General features: G+C 36.0%; 1 protein-coding gene across 3 annotated transcripts in view; it reads left to right on the forward strand.

Moving 5' to 3' along the window:
* Positions 1-21,722, forward strand: part of ADK (adenosine kinase) — a 569,627-nt gene that overhangs the window by 376,276 nt on the left and 171,629 nt on the right. For all 3 annotated transcript variants that reach the window (XM_055536393.1, XM_055536398.1, XM_055536394.1), the window contains one exon: positions 17,881-18,051. In XM_055536393.1, the coding sequence (XP_055392368.1) occupies positions 17,881-18,051 (171 nt within the window). The remainder of the gene's footprint in view (positions 1-17,880; positions 18,052-21,722) is intronic.

The following is a 21,722-nucleotide window of genomic DNA, read 5'->3' on the forward strand; positions in this document are numbered from 1 at the left end:
GCCAAAGTATTGGAGCTTCAACTTCAGCATCAGGCTTTCCAATGAATATTCAGGGTTGATCTCCTTTACGATTGACTGGTTTGATCTCCTTGTAGTCCCAGGGGCTAAAGAAGCTTGTCTAACACAGTTCAAAAGAATCAGTTCTTCAGCGCTCAGCTTTCTTTGTGGTCCAACTCTTACATCCATACATGACTAATGGAAAAACCATAGCTTTGACTGAACAGACCTTTGTTGGCAAAGTAATGGCTCTGCTTTTTAATATGCTTTCTAGGTTTGTCATAGTTTTTCTTTTGAAGAGGAAGCATCTTTAATTTCATGGCTGCAGTCACCATCTGCAGTGATGTTGGAGCCCAAGAAAATAAAATTTGTCACTGTTTCCATTGATTCCCCATCTATTTGCCATGAAAGTATGGGACCCGATGCCATGATCTTCATTTTTTGAATGTTGAGTTTTAAACCAGCTTTTTCACTCTCCTCTTTCACTTCATCAAAAGGCTCTTTAGTTCCTCTTTGCTTTCTGCCGTAAGGGTTGTATCATCTACATAGCTGAGGTTACTGATATTTCTCCTGGCAATCTTGATTCCAGCTTGTGCTTCATCCAGCCCAGCATTTTTCATGATGTACTCTGCATATAAATTAAATAAGCAGGGTGACAATATACAGCCTTGACGTACACCTTTCCCAATTTGGGACCAGCCCGTTGTTCCACGTCTGGTTCTGTTGCTTCTTGACCTGCATACCGGTTTCTCAGGAAGCAGGTAAGGTGATCTGGTATTCCCATCTCTTTAAAGAGTTTGCCACAGTTTGTTGTCATCCACACAGTCAAAGGCTTTAGCGTAGTCAATGAAGCAGAAGTAGATGTTTTTCTGGAACTCTCTTGCTTTTTCTATGATCCAGCAGATGTTAAATCAAAAAAATGTCTAAAGTTTGTAAAGATCTTACTAGACCCACTCCCATAATTTACATTTTAAAATAACAGGATTAGCCAGAAGGTTTTTAGAAAGGCGAAACTGTCCTCAAGCAGGATACATTGTTGTTATATAATCCTTAGTACAGAATTTAAACTGAGTTGTTTGTTGTCTAATCATCAGTTCCAGGCTTAAAGAAAAAAGTGTTTTATGTGACTTAAGACCAAGGAATGTGGGGGGGGGGGGTTGGGGAAACTAGTTTGTTCTTTCCTCCTCCTTGAGAACCCCAGACCCCTATCTCCGCTTCAAGAGCCCCAGACCACTTTCTCCTCAGGGATCACCAGACTTCTTATCAACCTGCCTAGGAATTGACTCTCTCAGTTCTTATACGAAAGTAGCATTTTTCATCTCTTCAAGAATGAAAGCCAGGTAAGCGAGTGTCTTACTTTTAGCTTTGGCTCTCAAGAAACTTAGAACCCAGTTCAGAGCCAATTCAAGCCAATTCAAGACTCCTGTGCCATGTATTTCTTTTTTCCTCAATCTTAACCTGTTTTGAGTTATATTTTCCCTCATCCTTTTTCTCAAAGTTGCTTCATTAATTATGGAGTGTGACTGTGGAGCATATAAACAAGTAAGCAGATGTATGAGTCAGTAGACTGGAGTGCAAGTACCTCCTCACTTGATTATTTGTATGACCTTAGGGAAGTAGAGCAACCTCTCTGGACTGTAGTTTCCACATCTGCAGAATGGGTTTATAGATCAAATCTTTCTAACTATAGAACCGTATTTCCATGGGAAATTATTCAGATGTAATTTGAGTTCAGCCCAGTGCCATAGCTGCAGGGAAGCTAATTATGATATCTTCTTAATCTAGATAATATCAGTTACCTCTTGGAACAAAAAAGCATAACTTTATTTCACTACAGCCAACTTTTATATTTTGCTGCAATCTCCCTTTTTCCAGTCTTCATAAAGATTTTGAGTTTCTCTGTGATAGAGTAGAAGTCTTAAGAATAATGAGTAGGTATTTCATTATTCCAGAGAGTGGTTTTTGTATTTTAACATGCACCAAAGTCACCACGGGGCCTTGTGAAAACACAGTTTGCTGTATCCATCCCACAGTTTCTCTTTCAATAGGTCTAGGTTAGGACTCAGAATTTGCATTTTTTAGGAAGTTCCAGCTGATAATGAAGCTGCTGATTCAGGAATTACACTTTGAGAATTACTGTCCTATGTCTGTTAAAAATGCATTTTAGTCAGTTTCCTTATTTTAAAAATTATGTCAGATCGTGTAACTTGATAACAGCCAAGACAAGTAATGTATAATATAATATGTAAAATAATATTTTAAAAAATATGCAAAGCTTCTGATGTCATGAAGCTGTCATATCTAGCAACATGGGCTTTCCACACCTTTCTGATGACTTATACTACTGTTATGAGTGGATAGATACCAATCCAGCGGCAATCTGGGTTGGCTTCAGCTATAAAGCAATTATTCAAGTCTAAAAGCAGTCTTCTCCTATTGATGTGCTGGAGACACCTAAGAAGAAAATGTCAGGGTCAATATAAGTGCATTTACTGACAGTTTAGCTCTTTGCTGTGTCACAGAAGATGAGTTGAAATTTGGCTTTTATCAAAAATAGAAACACCGACCACTTAGAATGATAAAGCAATAGCTTTCAGCTTAGTCATTTTCCATTTATAAAGCACTTTTATAGAAATAAGCAAGCAGTTGTTTATTTTCATCTTCATCATTTCTAAACTCAGATTTACAACAACTGTGTCCAGAAGTAATAGGGAGAAATCACTAGTTTGCATTGCATTAAAGTAACAACAGAGGATCACTTCAAGACAAAATATAACCAAAAGGAACGATCGTCTCACCATAGGTTCTTACAGATCACTTGTGTTCTCTAGTCTTTGTGTTTCAGAGCCTGATCTATGTGTTTCGTAAAATTTAATCTTAGATAGAATTTTTAATTTTTCATTAAACCCTCAATTAATTAGTTACATGAATCAGCAGTTATAATAAGTTACATTTCTAGCTCACTGAGACCTGTCAGTTTCTGGATGAAAGGGACTTCTTCTTCAGAATATCCCTTCAAATGTTTTTTAAAACACACTTTTCATATGTACATGTTTTTTATGTTATTTAATGCTTCCAAAGGTATTTTAAAATCAGGTATGAAAACAAGAAAAATGTCTATAAACATATAGTTAAACACAATGTATTATATCCATGCAATATGGTATTATTTGGCAATAAAAGGAATCGGTGTACTAAATTCATTCTCTACTATGAGTAAACTTCATATATGTTATGCTAAGTAAAAGAAGCCAGGCATAAAAGATCACATAATGTATGATTCCATTTTTTGAAATATCCAGAATAGGTAAATTCACAAAAACAGAAAATAGATTGGTAGTTGCCTGGAGCTAGGGGCTGTGAAGAACTGACTCACTGGAAAAGATCCTAACACTGGGAAAGATTGAAGACAAGAAGAGAAGGGGATGACAGAGGATGAGATGATTGGATGGCATTACCAGCTCAGTGGACATGAGTTTCAGCAAGCTCTAGGAGTTGGTGATGGACAGGGAAGCCTGGTGTGCTACAGGCCACGGGGTCGCATAGAGTCGGACACGACTGAGCTGAACTGAACTGAGGGGCAATGTAGGGTTACTTCTTAACGGGTATGGGATTTCTTTTTGGAAATGATGAAAATGTTTTGAAACTATATAGAGGTGATGGTTGTACAACACTATGAATATACCAGATGACATTAAATTGGTCACCTTAAAATGGTTAGTTTTATTTTATGTAAATTTCACCTCAACTAGGAAAAAAATGGGGTAACTTGAAACCTAACTGAATTCCAGAATTTTTGACGTGGACGGGCTTCTCAAGATCATCTACCCATTCTCCTGTCATGAAGAAACTGAAATTCATTAGGACTCTCACTCAAATATTTACATGTAGCTTGTCCAAAACATAGACCAGAATTTGAAATGTCTGAATTTCTAGTCTAGCCACTTTTTTAAAAGTGTGACTTGCTGCTTTATTATCTTTTATCAGGTTAGATATTTTAGGTGGAATACTACTCCACTTGTTACTTATGCATTAAAATAACAACAAAGAAACATAGCTTCATAGCAGGTGTTTGTTTTAGTAATTTGCCAAAAAGCAGGCCAGAGCTTGAATTAAAAGAGGGTTATTTTCTGCAGTACATAAAAGAAGGCACCCTGTATTTTAATGCTAGTCCACAGTTGCCTGGTTTGTGAACACTATGGTTCTACCATTATTATGATTCATTTTTAAAAATTCAAAACTATTAAATTTTTGTTAGCTTTTTACCACTGACAATTTTTATTTTTCCAACATAGAAAAATATTCACGGTATAAAAACTAAATGTTCCTGCCTACCTTATGGTGGCTAAAAGCTCTGTTTTCAGCCATTATCCTCAGAGGCACCTAGGGAGAATTACTGAGTGGGACTAAAGTATAGACAGAGCAGCAATTGCTAACGCAACATAACTTATGTCCTTTGAAACTGAGTTTTATACTCACATGTAGGTAGGCAACTAGCCTTGATTTAGTGCTTGCCTCAGAAAATAGTTATATGTTCTCATTTCAGGGGAAGACACCAGAAAATACAGAGTTTACCCTTGATCAGTGTGGGAATGTAATGGTGCCATCATCCCATGTAATCAAAAACCCACATCAGTTCAGTTCAGTTCAGTTGCTCAGTCGTGTCTGACTCTTTGCAACCCCATGATTCACAGCACGCCAGGCCTCCTTGTCCATCACCAACTCCCGGAGTTAGCTGTGGACCCAAACCCACGTCCATCGAGTCGGTGATGCCATCCAACCATCTCATCCTCTGTCATCCCTTTCTCCTCCTGCCCTCAGTCTTTCCCAGCATCAGGGTCTTTTCAAAAGAGTCAGCTGTTTGCATCAGGTGGCCAGAGTATTGGAGTTTCAGCTTCAACATCAGTCCTTCCAATGAACACCCAGGACTGATCTCTTTTAGGATGGACTGGTTGGATCTCCTTGTAGTCCAAGGGACTCGCAAGAGTCTTCTCCAACACCACAGTTCAAAAGCATCAATTCTTCTGTGCTCAGCTTTCTTTATAGTCTAACTCTCACGTCCATACATGACCACTGGAAAAACCATAGCCTTTACTAGATGGACCTTTGTTGGCAAAGTAATGTCTCTGCTTTTTAATATGCTTTCTAGGTCGGTCATAACTTTCCTTCCAAGGAGTAAGCGTCTTTTAATTTCATGGCTGCAGTCACCATCTGCAATGATTTTGGAGCCCAAAAGAATAAAGTCTGACACTGTTTCCACTGTTTCCCCATCTATATCCCATGAAGTGATGGAACCAGATGCCATGATCTCATTTTCTGAATGTTGAGCTTTAAGCCAACTTTTTCACTCTCCTCTTTCACTTTCATCAAGAGGCTTTTTAGTTCCTCTTCACTTTCTGCCATAAGAGTGGTGTCATCTGCATATTTGAGGTTATTGATATTTCTCCTGGCAATCTTGATTCCAGCTGGTGCTTCCTCCAGCCCAGCGTTTCTCATGATGTACTCTGCATATAAGTTAAATAAGCAGGGTGACAATATACAGCCTTGACGTACTCCTTTTCCTATTTGGAACCAGTCTGTTGTTCCATGTCCAGTTCTAACTGTTGCTTCCTGACCTGCATACAGGTTTCTCAAGAGGCAGGTCAGGTGGTCTGGTATGCCCATCTCTTTCAGAATTTTCCTCAGTTTATTGTGATCCACACAGTCAAAGGCTTTGGCATAGTCAATAAAGCAGAAATAGATGTTTTTCTGGAACTCTCTTGCTTTTTCCACGATCCAGCAGATGTTGGCAATTTGATCTCTGGTTCCTCTGCCTTTTCTAAAACCACATATAATCAACTATATCGCAATTAAAATTTTAAAAAGAGAAAAGCCCTGTGTGTCGCTTTTAAGTCACCCTCCACATCCGTCCATAAGCATCCACAGATTCAACCAACTGGGGATCGTGCACTACTTTCACATGTATTACTTGGGGAAAAAAATCCATAGAGAAGTGTATCTGAGCGTTAAAACTATTGTTGTTCAGGATCAACTGTATATAGTTTTTTTCTCTCTAAGCTTACTTTATCATTCAGTTTCTTCATGCTGTTCATTCTTACGAGGAAGCTACCTCTCATATCATCCTATATTGGATTTCCTATTAATTTTTCTCTCCAATGTTCATTTTATCTCAGTGGCATTTTTTACTTGGTAGGTTGTATTTCCTACTTTTCCTTCAGTCCAGGAGTCAGCAAAATACGTCATCTGGGCCAGATTTGGCTCACTGACTGTTCTTGTGAATAAAGTTTTATTGGAACATAATCATTCTCCTTTTTTGTGTTATTGTATATACCTGCATTAGTATTAAAACACCAGAGTTGGGTGGTTGCAACAGAGATCACAAATCTAAAATATTTACTATTAGGTTTAAAACATTTGCCAGTCTTTGGTTTTGTTGTCCAAGTAGAAGGTGAAGAATAGATTCTACAGAATGAATAAATAAAACCAGCAAATGAGAGGATACGGGAAAGTGTAATAGAATTTGTACTTAAGCTAGTTAGAAGCTCTGTGTGGTCAGTAAAAAAGTTTCTTGAAGGTGAATCATCAGAGAAAATATAGAAAAGACAGATTCCTGTCATACTTACTGGTTTTGATGGCATGTCAGAAATGAGGTGTATTGTTTAGGAAATGAGCCATGTAAGGTTTTTGAGCAAAGGAACTTTGCCAAAACAGGATACTGTTGCAGTAATGTTTATAAGCCAAATGAGGATTGTATTAGTGGAAAATTAATACTAATGTATTAATGAGGAAGAGCATAGTTGTAAGAATTTCTAGAGATAAAAATGATAGGCCATTTGATCTGAGGACAAAGAGTTAATAATTCTCAAACTTCATTGAGCAGGAAATTGGAATATTATTTATACATATTTTGGAGATGAACTGATTTTTATGGAAGGTTTAAGTTAATGGAGAAGGATTATAACATTATATAGCGTAAGAAACAAAATTGTTTACTAGGTATCATTGATAGCAAAGTTATTAGGGAATCTCAGCCAAAGGTAGTTTTTTAATTGGCCTTATTTTACCAATGAAATTGTAGCCTATCCCATTTCCATCATCTAATTAGGGTCCATCTGTTTATAAAATCCTCTTTCCTTTGGTCTCCAGAATTCTACTCTTACACTCAGATTTACTTCTGTTGTCTCACGCAGAGTAAATTACTGACATTTTCTAAATACTCTGAATCATGCCCAAGAAGGGCTTTAGCTCTCTCAAATAAAAATTCTTATCACAGTATTTTCTTCAACTAAAGCCATGGTTTGCAGACTCTGTACTGAGACACTCCATGGTCCTGCTGCAGCATATTCAAGAGTTCTGTAGGGTGTTTTGTATCAGGGTAATGCATAGTCCTAACATCAGATTGTGATGCATTCCTTGGGGATGATGTCTTATGGGAATGGTTGCTGTGATTTTTTTTTAAATTCCTGAAAATTAGTGCAGAATAGGAAATGAGAGTTGCACTATTCAGTTAGAATCCAAGGTTTGAAGAGTTGTGCAATACCCGTAAGCACCGTATCCCATTAATAAGTGTTCTGCTGGTTTTTTAATGAAGTAAAAACTTTTCAGTTTATATGTATTCTTTTTTCAAACCATGTAATAAACTGTTAAGATCAGTAGTTATGAAGTTGTTTAGATCTGTAGATCTGATTATTATCAAAAGTAGAACTGTTAAGTGTTTCTTAGGGCACCATGAAAAAGTTGTTTTTCCACTAAGGGTGTTGTGAACTGAGAAAGTTCAGATTCTTTGAACTAAACAGTTGTCCAACTCTAAAATAAATATACTCTTCCATTAGCATGTGAAAATGCATCAATCCGTTTATTTCTCTTTCTAAAACTGAATTTCATTGAGTCACAGATGTAGAAAACAAACTTTGTGATACCAGGTGGGAAAGGGGGAAAGGATAAATTTGGAGATTGAGATTGGCATATACACACTACTGTCTATAAAATAATTAATAAACACCTACTGTGTACCATCCCCTGAAGGAGAGAATGGCAACCCACTCCAGTATTCTTGCCTGAAGAATCCTATGGACTGTGTAGCTTGGCGGGCTACAGTCCCTAGGATCACAAAGAGCTGGACTCTGAGCGACTATGCATTTTCATGCACTGTATACCACAGGAAACTCTACTTAATCCTCTATAATGATGTATATGGGGAAAGAATATGAAAGAATGTGGGTATGTATATAACTGGTTCGCTTTATTGTACACCTGAAACTAACAGTATAAATCAGCTATACTCTGATAAAAATTTAAAACAATAATATATAGGAAAAAATAGCATTTCAGTTACATGGGATTGTATGTAGAATCTCAATAACAATTTAATCAGGTATTTTTAAATTATCTGTACACTGTGCTTTGTGCTATAGCAAACATAAAAATAAAAAGTACTCTTAGCCTTAACTTTACAATCAAGTTAGGGAGGTAAGACAAATACAAATTGCTTAAATTGTTAAGTAAAATAAATAGTCTTGGTTATTTATTTTATAGTATATATTATGGAGGTTCAAAGAAGAAAGAGTGTATCTGTTGGTAGGAATGCAGTATGACTTTGTGGGATGAATGTTCAATTTAAAATGGACCTTGATGGAGGGGTAAAATTCCAACAGGTAGAGAGGGTGGATATTTTAAACAAACAAAACAAAACCATAATGACTGAATAGATTTATTTTGGGGGAATCAATTCATTCTATATGAGTGAAGGAAGGACTTACCTTGTAGAGTAGTAGAGGTTACAGCTGATACACTCTGCAAGTTGGAATATTATTGTGGAGAGCTTTGAATGCTGGGGTGTGAGACATTTGGATTTAATTTACTAGTAAAAGAAGACTGATTGGGGTGATTAATCTGTCAGCAGGATATAGGATGATTAAATCAAGGAGAGATAGGAGGTAAGGAGCTTTTGGAAAGGGAATGATGGATTTTGTTTTATGTATTTGTATTTCAAAGGAAATACCGAGCTCTATATTCAAGTTTAAAAGCATATTTTTGAGCAGCATTATAACTAAGAGCTATAAAATAGAACTCAACATTAATAGAAAAACAGTGTGTGGAAATTCCTTAAAAAACTGGAAATAGAACTGCCTTATGATCCAGCAATCCCACTGCTGGACATACATACTGAGGAAACCAGAATTGAAAGAGACACGTGTACCCCAGTGTTCATCGCAGCACTGTTTATAATAGCCAGGACGTGGAAGCAACCTAGTTGTCCATCAACAGATGAATGGATGAGAAAGCTGTGGTACATATACACAATGGAGTATTACTCAGCCATTAAAAAGAATACATTTGAATCAGTTCTAATGAGATGGATGAAACTGGAGCCTATTATACAGAGTGAAGTAAGCCAGAAAGAAAAACACCAATACAGTATAGTAACGCATATATATGGAATTTAGAAAGATGGTAACAATAACCCTGTATATGAGACAGCAAAAGAGACACTGATGTATAGAACAGTCTTATGGACTCTGTGGGAGAGGGAGAGGGTGGGATGATTTGGGTGAATGGCATTGAAATACGTATAATATCATATATGGAACGAGTCGCCAGTCCAGGTTCGATGCACGATACTGGATGCTCGGGGCTGGTGCACTGGGACGACCCAGAGGGATGGAATGGGGAGGGAGGAGGGAGGAGGGTTCAGGATGGGGAACACATGTATACCTGTGGCGGATTCATTTCGATATTTGGCAAAACCAATATAACATTGTAAAGTTTAAAAATAAAATAAAATTAAGAAAAAAAAAGGAAAAACAAAACTTTGTAACGCTCTTGATATTACTGCATAAATAATATTAATAAAATGCTAATATGTGTGGAGTGCATGCTTTATGCCAGGCATTATATGAAGCATTCATTTAATTTTCACAACAACCTTAATAGGCATTAGTATTCCCATTTTTTAGATAAAAACCTAGGGAAGTTACATAGCTCAGGTTACATAAGAAGTACTAAGACTGGCAAACTGTTTAAATTAAGTATCAGTTCAGTTCAGTTGCTCAGTCGTGTCCGACTCTGTGACCCCATGAATCACAGCATGCCAGGCCTCCCTGTCCATCACCAACTCCCAGAGTTCACTCAGACTCACGTCCATCGAGTCAGTGATGCCATCCGGCCATCTCATCCTCTGTCATACCCTTCTCCTCCTGCCCCCAATCCCTCCCAGCATCAGAGTCTTTTCCAATGAGTCAACTCTTCGCATGAGGTGGCCAGAGTATTGGAGTTTCAGCTTCAGCCTCAGTCCTTCCCATGAACACACAGGACTGATCTCCTTTAGGATGGAGTGGTAGGATCTCCTTGCAGTCCAAGGGACACTCGAGTCTTCTCCAACACCACAGTTTGAAAGCATCAATTCTTTGGCACTCAGCTTTCTGCACAGTCCAACTCTCACATCCATACATGGCCACTGAAAAACCATAGCCTTGACTAGATGGACCTTTGTTGGCAAAGTAATGTCTCTGCTTTTGAATATGCTGTCTAGATTGGTCATGACTTTCCTTCCAAGTTGTAAGCATCTTTTAATTTCATGGCTGCAGTCACCATCTGCAGTGATTTTGGAGCCCAGAAAAATAAAGTCTGACACTGTTTCCACTGTTTCCCCATCTATTTCCCATGAAGTGATGGGACCAGATGCCATGATCTTCGTTTTCTGAATGTTGAGCTTTAAGCCAACTTTTTCACTCTCCTCTTTCACTTTCATCAAGAGGCTCTTCAGTTCTTCTTCACTTTCTGCCATAAGGGTGGTGTCATCTGCATATCTGAAGTTATTGATATTTCTCCCGGCAATCTTGATTCTAGCTTGTGCTTCTTCCAGTCCAGCATTTCTCATGATGTACTTTGCATATAAGTTAAATAATCAGGGTGACAATATACAGCCTTGACGTAGTCCTTCTCCTATTTGGAACCAGTCTGTTGTTCCATGTCCAGTTCTAACTGTTGCTTCCAGACCCACATACAGGTTTCTCAAGAAGCAGGTCAGGTGATCTGGTATGCCCATCTCTTTCAGAATTTTCCACAGTTTATTGTGATCCACACAGTCAAAGGCTTTGGCATAGTCAATAAAGCAGAAATAGATGTTTTTCTGGAACTCTCTTGCTTTTTTGATGATCCAGCGGATGTTGGCAGTTTGATCTCTCATTCCTCTGCCCTTTCTAAAACCAGCTTGAACATCTGGAAGTTCACGGTTCACATACTGTAGAAGCCTGGCTTGTAGAATTTTGAGCATTACTTTGCTAGCGTGTGAGATGAGTGCAATTGTGTGTAGTTTGAGCATTCTTTGGCATTGCCTTTCTTTGGGATTGGAATGATTAGTGATTCTTTTCCTGTCGTTGCTATAAAGTAGTGCATATCATAACATTGTAACTGTAAACAATTTATACATTATCCTAATGTTGGTCGAAGTCAGTATTTTTCTTACAATCATATAGGAACTATGCTTTGTAATAATTCATACTTGATCCTCACACTCCTACAAGGAAATACATTTTATACTCCAAGAGATTTGCAGAACACATAGGACCCATTAAAAGGAAGAAAACACGCTGTATGATTTTTGTATTTTTTTTTTTTTGGCTTCTTATTTATTCATTCTCTCAACTAGTCTTGACTAGTGTTACTATGGCACTTTCGTTATGGTGTGGAAAACAGAGTAATTATGTTCTTTAAAACAGACAACAGTCGTGCATCTTGAGATACAGCATCTGGTACTCTCAGCCATCCCTCATCATTGCTAGTCTGCATTTGGTAGGGCTTCTAGTTGTCCAAATATTTTTATGTTATGGTATATTCTTATTTTTTTAAATATTTATTTATTTATTTTTGGCTGTGCTGGGTCTTCATTGGTATGTAAAGACGTTCATTGCGGCGAGTGGGGCTATTCTAGTTGCTGTGCGCAGGCTTGTTAGTGCAGTGGCTGCTCTTGCTGTGGAGCACAGGCCTGGGGCGGGGCCAGGCCTGGGCAGGTGTACTTTCAGTAGCTGTGGCTTCTGACTGCGCAGGTTCAGTCATTGTGGCTCCGGGGCTTAGCTCTTCCATGGCTTGTGGATCTTGCTGGACCAGAAATCAAACCTTTGTCCCCTGCATTGGCAGGCAGATTGTTAACCACTGGACCACCAGGGAGGTCCCTCTTTTAAAGAGAATAATCAAACCACTTCACCAAAACTTGAAAAATAAAAACATGAAAATCACCCATAATTTTTCTACTGAAATTTGACCATATTTGCTTTTGGAGTATTCCCTAGTAGATTCTTTTCCTATTGCTATAATATAGTTTTAACCATATTTTGCATATACTGCTTGTATAGCTTATGTTTCATTTAACAGTTGTGTGGCATAAACATTTTCCACTTTGCCGCTTTGTTTCATAATTTTCCTTTTTAATATCTTCAAAGTATTCTCTAGAATAGCATTATCTAGGGGAAATACAATAAAACCCACATAATTTAAAATTTTCTAGTAGAGACATTGAAAATGTAAAAAGGAACAAGTAAATTAATGTTAACAATATATTTAACTTCAAATATCTATAATAATTATCATTTCAACACATTCATATAAAATTATTAATTATATTTTTAACCTTTTTTTCTTTGAAATTGATATCTGTTTTACATTTGTAACACAGCACAGTCACTAAATTGTTAATGATCAAAATGAAATGTAACCGTACCAAAACAATAAAAATGTGTTTAATAGAAGAATATTTTTCATTCCTTCCATTTTGAAATTTCAAAAAAATTAAATCAAAAATTCAGTTCCACAGTCACACTAACCACATTTCATATGCTCATTATCGACATGTGGCTTCTTACATTTAAATTAAAATTAAATAAAATTTGAAATTCAATTCTTCAATTGCACTAGCCACATTTTAAATGATCCATAACCAAATTTAGAATGGGTGGATATGCCAATTCTTACTTGACTACTTATTCCTCTATTATTGAATATTTATGTTTAAGTCACATGTATAGTATACTGATATGTTCCTAAATGAATATTTTCCATATTTTGAATTATTTTCTTGAGGTAGACTCTTAGAATTATTGCATCAAAGAATATGAATTTTATATTTCATCATATTTTCAATTTATTTTCTTGGAAAAGTGTCAGTTGCATTCCCATCAGCAGTATTAATATAGTGATTTTAGCAACCTTTCTTCATCATTAAGTTACTACAATGATTTTATATTCTATGTATTTTATTTTGTTAATTGAACTATAGTTGATTTGCAATATTACATTAGTTTCAGGTGTACAACATACTGATTCTATTTTTTAATAGATTTATATTTCATTTAAATTATTAGAAAATGATGGCTCATTTTCCCGTCATGTACAGTGCATATATTTACAGCCTATTTATTTTATATGTAGTAGGTTATATCTCTTAATCCCATACTGCCATCTTGCCCTGCCCCACTTCTGGTAATCACAGTTGTCTTTTTATATCTATGATTATTACATTCATATGTGATAATAAAAAGTATCTGTCTTTCTCTGTCTGACTTATTTCATGAAGTATAATAGACTCTAGGTCTGTCCACATGGTTGCAAGCGGCAGAATTTCATTCCTGTTTATGGCTGAGTAATCTTTATCCATTCATCTTTTGATGGGCATTTAGTTGCTTTCAGCTGCTTTGAACTTTGGAGTGTTTTTATTGTTCTGAATTAGTGTTTTTGGTTTCTTTGAATATATATTTAGCACTGGAATGGCAGGATCATATGGTAGTTCTATTTTTAATTTTTTGAGGAACCTCTATACTGTTTTATGTAGTGCCAGTACTAATTTCCATTCCCACCAACAATGTGCAATTGTTCTTTTACTCCATATTTTTGCAAATATCTATTATTTATAGACTTTTTGATGACTGCCCTTTTGACAGATGTGACATGATATCTCATTGTGGCTTTGATTTGCATTTCTCTAATGATTAAGAATCTTTTCATGTGCCTATTGGTCATCTGTATATCTTCTTTAGAAATGTCTACTCAGATCTTCTGCCCATTTTTTAAATTGGATTGCTTATATTTTTGATATTGAGGTATATAGGCTGTTTATATAGCATTTTGGATATTAACCCCTTATTGGTCAATTATTTACAAACTTCTCTCATTCAGTAGATTGTGTTTTTATTTTGTTGATGATTTCCTTCACAGTACAAAAGCTTTTAAGTTTAATTAAATTCCATTTGTTTAGTTTTGCTTTTATTTCCTTTGCTTTAGGAGACATATTCCCCCCAAATTGCAGTAATATCTGTCAAAGAGTATTTCACCTCTGTTTTTCTCTAGGAGTTTTATGGCATCCAGTCTTACATTTAGGTTTTAGGTCTTTAATACATTCTGAGTTTATTTTTGTATATGATGTTTGAGTATGTACTAATTTCTTTCTTCTACACGTAGCTGTCCAGTTTTGTCAGCACCAGTCATTGAAATGACTGTCTTTTCTCCATTGCTTATCCTTGCCTCCTTTCTCATAGATTAATTAAACGTAATGCATGAGTTTCTTTTGGGCCCTCTGTTCCTTTCTGTTGATCTATGTTTCTCTTTCTATGCCAGTACTATACAGTTTTGATGACTGTAGCTTTGTCGTATAGTCTGAAGTCAGGGAACAAGATTCTTCCAGCTCTCTTCTTTCTCAAGATTGCTTTGCCAATTTGGGGTCCTTTATAATTCCATATAAATTTTATGATTATTTGTTCTTGCTCTGTAGAAGATGCTTTGAGTTGTCTGATGGAGATTACAGTGAATCTATAGATTGGTTTTAGTGATATGGACATTTTAATCTTTTTTATCTTCTATTCCATGAACATGGAATATCTTTCCTTTATTGTGTGTGTATTATCTTTCCTTTTCCTTCATCAGTGATTTATAGTTTTCAGAGTATAGCTCTTTCACCTCCTTGGTTAAGTTTATTTGTAGGTATATTATTTTTGATGGGATTTTAAATGAGCAGTTTCTTTTCTTTTCTTTTAGTATTTTAAACACTTTAGTTCCTTACACTCCCCCATATTTAAGCTACCCTGAGAAATCCTCAGAGTGGCTGACTGACAAATCTGCATACTTGGGATTTCCAAATTTTATGTCTGCCTCTGATAAAAAAATGGTTCTTTGGCTCTGCCTTGGGCTTTCCCCATTCCTTTTCCTCCTGCCTTTTTGTTCTGCTTCAGTTTTCATTAAAATGGATAAAATTGTCTCACTTCACCCTCAGTTCTGATTAATATTAGCCAGTCTCTAAGAGTTAGGATCTGCTTTGCTTTTCATTGTTCTTATGGCCAAAGAGTAGCAGGGCTAACTGTTGTGCTGACTGAAATTCCTAATTAGAATATTACAAGAGTTTTGTTGATTCTATAGAGTGTTTTTCTAAACTATAGCTCTCTAAGCTATTGGTCTGTTTTTATTACAAACCTGTTACTTGAAAAAAAATTTATACTGGCACTGTTTTTATTTTTGGTGATACTATACTCTGAAACATGTGGCTTAGCAATGGATATAAATCAAGAAAGAAAAGTTATGGTTGGCATCAGTTTTAGGTCTTTGCACTCTAACAGAGCACAAATCCATAATTGCTCAAATACTAAATATTTACTTAAAGAGAAACAAGAAACAATTCAAAAAATGGAATTAATTTAAATCGTGAATTTGCCTCAATTAAAAACTGACCTTTTTTTGTATATTCTTTGTAAAGTTGACAAAATGGAAATTCTGCTGTCCACATCACTTGCTCTTATGTTGCATTTTAAAGTTAACACACATACAACATACACACATTTGGAATGAGGCCAAATTTAAACTCCAGGGGCATACTGTTCTGTACCTTAAATTACAATCAGATGTATTTTAGCACAGATCAAATTTTCAGTCTGAAGTTGGTGAGAAGCCTAATTATTTGACCAGGTGACTATTTGTGTAGACCATTCTATGGCTGTCTGTGGTTAATCCACAGCTGGCAGAGTGCTAACTCTGGGAGGTTTTTATTTCATGCTGAAACAGTTCGGGGAGAATTAAGAGGAGGGGAGAGTTTTAAACTCTCCTCATTAAATGAAAGACTAAAGAGCAAATACATCCATATTACTATGGAGACAAGATGCTATATACACTGTTCATCTTAATTCTCCAAGTGACAAAAATAGCAAAGCAGCTTGAATGCTCATAGTTCGCAAGTGACATGGTATTTGGTTAAAAAATGAAGATGAAAAGATTAAATGATATTACCTAATAATAAATGATGTTACCTTTCTAAACAGTTAAATATTGGTAAAGAATTAATGGATTAGAATTTTAAATGATGAGAAAATTTTATGTTATTTTGATTGGAGAACATATTTCTTATAATTTTATTAGCAATACTTTAGTAAGAGATAATTATAAAGTTCTTTCTAAATACTTCAAGATTTTTAAGGGAAAGATACCCTTCAAAAATATACCCCAGTACACATGACTTCTGCCAGAAAGTTGATTTTTTAATGTTCAAAATCTTATTTTCTCTTTAAACTTTTTGAGTTTGCAAGAGGGATGTAGTTAGTCTCTCAATTATAAGTGAGCATTTCAATAGCTGTTTTGTAACTTAAGGTAACTCTTCTCTAATGAAATGGCACATATTAAGCATACACTACTCATGTGATAAACTTTTCTCCTGATCAAATGCTATAGTTTCCTGCTTTGCATTTTATAATTGCATTTTTAAGGTTTACATTGTAGAGGCTGTGCTTCCCTTGTGGCTCAGCTGGTAAAAAAAATCCGCCTGCAGTAAGGGAGACCTGGGATCAATCCCTGGGTTGCGAAGATCTGCTATTGAAGGGAACATCTACCCATTCCAGTAGTCTGGCCTGGAGAATTCCAGGACTGTATAGTCCATGGGGTTGCAAATAGTCAGACATGACTGAGTGACTCTCACTTTCACTTTCACTTGTAGAGGCTTTTGTATTATGTATGTTGTTGGTGTTGTTAAGTTGCTCAGTCATGTCCAATTCTTTGTGACCCCCGTGGACTGCAGCATGCCAGGCTCCCTTGTCCTTCACTGTCTTGTGGAGTTTGCTTAGATTAATGTCCATTGAGTTGATAATGCTGCGTAACTATTTCATCCTCTGCCAATCCTTTCTCCTTTTGCCTTCAATCTTTCCCAGCATCAGGGTCTTTTCCAGTGAATCAGCTCTTCACGTAAGGTGGCCAAAGTATTCAAGCTTCAGCTTCAACATTAGTCCTTCCAATGAATATTCAAGATTAATTACCTTTAGGATTGACTGATTTGATCTCCTTGCATTTTATGGCACTCTCACGAGTCTTCTCCAGCACCACAATTTGAAAGCATCAATTCTTTGGCGCTCAGCCTTGTCTATGGTCCAACTCTCAGATCTATTCATGACTACTGAAAAAACCATAGCTTGAACTATACAGACTTTTGTTGACAAAGTGATGTCTCTTGTCTTTAATATGCTATCCAGGTTTGTCATAACTTTCCTTCCAAGGAGCGTCTTTTAATTTCAAGGCTGCAATCACCGTCCGCAGTGATTTTGGAGCCCAGGACAAAAAATCTGTTACTTGCTATGAAGTGATGGGGCCGGATGCCATGATCTAAGTTTTTTGAATGTTGACTTTTAAGCCAACTTTTTCACTCTCCTCTTTCACCCTCATCAAGAGGCTCTTTAGTTCCTCTTCACTTTCTGCCATCAGAGTGGTATCATCTGCATATGTGAGGTTGTTGGTATTTCTCCTGGCAGACTTGATTCCAGCTTGTGATTCATCTGTATTTTGTATAGATTTCTTCTTGTATTCTCACTGAGAATGATTCTGTGGAGATAGCATTTCTAATTTCTCCTTTTTTTCTTTACCCAGGGTTTTTTCCTCACAGTTTCTCCAGAGTCGATTTTAAAAGTGGCTCACCATGCTTCTGAAAACAACAGAATTTTCACTTTGAATCTGTCTGCACCATTTATTAGTCAGTTCTACAAGGAATCATTGATGAAAGTTATGCCTTTTGTTGACATACTTTTTGGAAACGAGATGGTGAGTAATTTTTTTAAATAAAAGTGCCTTGCTTTTGGTTTCTGTTTTTGTATGTGTTTAGAAATACATAAATAAAAACTTAAATAACTGCATAAGTACACTTGAGAATTACACAGTAAAATGGCCTCAGTTCGGTCCACTATAGTTCATTATTTTCAATATTTCCTTTAGAATATACTAATTCCTTACATAATAAACAATTAGTCTTTTAAAAAATTTGGTTATTCAGGTTGATAATTTACGCTTGGTAACATTCACTCCTATGAGCTCCTATAACATTTCTGTGAGTTTTTGCAAATGTATACCTGTTATGTGACTTGTAGCATAAGCAAGATAAAAAACATTTTCATCATCTTTGTCGGTCAAGCCTTCCCCTAATCCTTAGCCCTTAACATAAACTGTTTTCTGACCTGTCAAATAATGTTTTTGTTTGAAATTTTCATTTCAAGATAAGTGATATCTAGTTTAAATGTTTTATGAAGTTAAGTACATTTTCAAGGTCTTGAGTCAGTTTAATAAATTATGACTATATGGTTGTATATTGTAATTTGTAGTTAAATGTGTTTATATCAAGATTATAATTTCTTTCATTCAAACTTTAGTGAAAAACAAAATTTTTTTCTTATTTAATATTCATACCTTCTGTCTTACCTGTAGACTATAAACATCCATAAATACTTGTGGACTATAAAAATCCTTGAAATAGAAAAAAAGGAGACTTTTGCTATATCTTCCTTTTATGAATGTGTGAAGTTGTATGAATTACCTCAGAAGTCCATTCTGATTCAGATTCTATGATTCTAACTTAGTTTGATTATATTCACCAATTTTATATCTGAATAAAATAACTATATTGTCTGCCTAGAATAACATAAAATTTGACCTGGAAGTAACTTGTGGGTTATTGGTGTGGAAATCATATGGTGTGAATATCTTCTAAGGGCCCTTAACCAATTGAAGGACATGCTACATTCTTAACGACTAACAAACTGACTTAATGGGAAGAAATAGTGGTAAAAACCTTGATCTCCTAGGTATCTGCTGGAGGTCTCATTTGACTGAAATCTGTGTTTCAGATTTTCCGTATTGTCAATGTTATTTTCTAGGTACAGGAAGCTCTTAAGAAAAGTGCTATTCTAGACCCTTTAAATAAGGTTAACGAGTTGGTCATTAGTATAGTAGTCTGAGAGTGCTTGGGAGAAGTTGATACTTGAATCCAGAGTCCTTTATAGTCAGAAACAGTAGAATGGCAATACTTAGACTTTAAGAAGACAAACTTTAAAACTTTTAAAAAAGATAAATGTCATTCTAAAGAATGAGATTTGGAAAGTAAAGAAAACTTGAGAGGGTTGAATACCAGCAAAAATTCAGTTATGACTTTAAAATCTCAAATGACCTTAATTAAAAGGAAAATGAAGAAGAGCCTTAACAAAAATAAAAAGCTTGGAGAACATACAGAAAACTGTTTAATAAGAGCTCACATTTGTAAAACATATGTAAAAATGATGGAAAGCATTTATAGAACGAAGGAGCAGTGCTGAAAGTTTGGCTGAGACATAGGAGAATAGAAAAGAATAGAGGCCTAAGAATGATTAGTTTTGCAGAAAATGCTGATAATATCAAAATGTTCTTTATTGTTTAAAAAAAACTTCAAAAGTGCAATCAACAAAAAAAGTAATTGGACTTCATTAAAATTAAAAACTTTTTTGCATCAAAGGACACTATCAAGAAAGTGAAAGACAACCCATGGATGGAAGAAAATAAATACATCTGATAAGGGATTCATGTATATCTCAACAACTCAAATATATCTCGACACAGGAAACAATCCAGTTTAAAAATGATCAAAGGACTTAAACATTTCTTCATAGAAGACATACAGACTGGCTATAAGCACACATGAAAAGATGCTCACCATCACTAATCATTAGAGAAATGCATATGAAACCAAAATGAGATACTACTTGGCACCCTTTTGGATGGCTATTGACATACAGATGGCTAACAAACACATGAAAAGATGCTCAACATCACTCATTATCAGAGAAATGCAAATCAAAACCACTATGAGGTACCATTTCACACCAGTCAGAATGGCTGCGATCCAAATGTCTACAAGTAATAAATGCTGGAGAGGGTGTGGAGAAAAGGGAACCCTCTTACACTGTTGGTGGGAATGCAAACTAGTACAGCCACTATGGAGAACAGTGTGGAGATTCCTTAAAAAACTAGAAATAGAACTGCCTTATGATACAGCAATCCCACTGCTGGGCATACACACTGAGGAAACCAGAAGGGAAAGAGACACGTGTACCCCTGTGTTCATCGCAGCACTGTTTATAATAGCCAGGACATGGAAGCAACCTAGATGTCCATCAGCAGATGAATGGATAAGAAAGCTGTGGTACATATACACAATGGAGTATTACTCAGCCATTAAAAAGAATACATTTGAATCAGTTCTAATGAGATGGATGAAACTGGAGCCTATTATACAGAGTGAAGTAAGCCAGAAAGAAAAACACGAATACAGTATATTAACGCATATATATGGAATTTAGAAAGATGGTAACAATAACCCTGTGTACGAGACAGCAAAAGAGACACTGATGTATAGAACAGTCTTATGGACTCTGTGAGAGAGGGAGAGGGTGGGAAGATTTGGGAGAATGGCATTGAAACATGTAAAATATCATGTATGAAACGAGTTGCCAGTCCAGGTTCGATGCACGATACTGGATGCTCGGGGCTGGTGCACTGGGACGACCCAGAGGGATGGAATGGGGAGGGAGGAGGGAGGAGGGTTCAGGATGGGGAACACATGTATACCTGTTGTGGATTCATTTTGATATTTGGCAAAACTAATACAATTATGTAAAGTTTAAAAATAAAATTAAAAAAAAAAGAAAAAAAAGAAATGAGGAAAGCTCTCAAGTCAATAAGTTAAATTCCTAAGTTAAGAAACATGAGAAAAAAAGAACAAAATAAACCAGAAGAAACCAGAAGGAAGAAAAATAACAAAGGTAAGAGCCTGTATCAGGGAAACAGAAAACAACAGAGAAAATCGATAAAACAAAAGCTGATTCTTTGGAAAATTGAAAATTGATAAACTTCTACCAAGACTGACAAAATAAAAAGAGAAAATATATAAAGCATTGTGTTTTGGTTTGACAGAAATTTTCCTTTTCTAGTGGTTCATAAAATAATGGTGTATCTTAAAATTTTAAAACATCTTAACTTGAATAAAATATATCTTTTGTAAAAAAAAAAAATGGAAAATAACAAGTATTGCCAAGAATGTTGAGAAATGGAAACCCTTGTGCATGGTTGCTGGGAATGTAAATGATGCAGCTGCTGTGAAAAGCAATTTGATGCTCCTCAAAAAGTTAAACAGGGAATTATTACCGTTGTTGTTGTTCAGTCACTCAGTCGTGTCCAACTCTTTGTGACCTCATGGACTACAGTATGCCAGGCTTCCCTGTCCTTCACCAGCTCCTGGAGTTCGCTCAGACTCATGTCCATTGAGTCGGTGATGCCATCCAACCATCTCAACCTCTGTCATCCCCTCCTCCTGCCTTCAATCTTTCCGGCATCAGGGTCTTTTCCAATGACTTGGCTCTTTGCATCAAGTGGCCAAAGTATTGGAGCTTCAGCTTCAGCATCAGTCCTTC

This window comes from Bubalus kerabau, chromosome 1 (assembly GCF_029407905.1).
Source record: "Bubalus kerabau isolate K-KA32 ecotype Philippines breed swamp buffalo chromosome 1, PCC_UOA_SB_1v2, whole genome shotgun sequence".
Classification (NCBI taxonomy): Eukaryota; Metazoa; Chordata; class Mammalia; order Artiodactyla; family Bovidae; genus Bubalus; species Bubalus kerabau.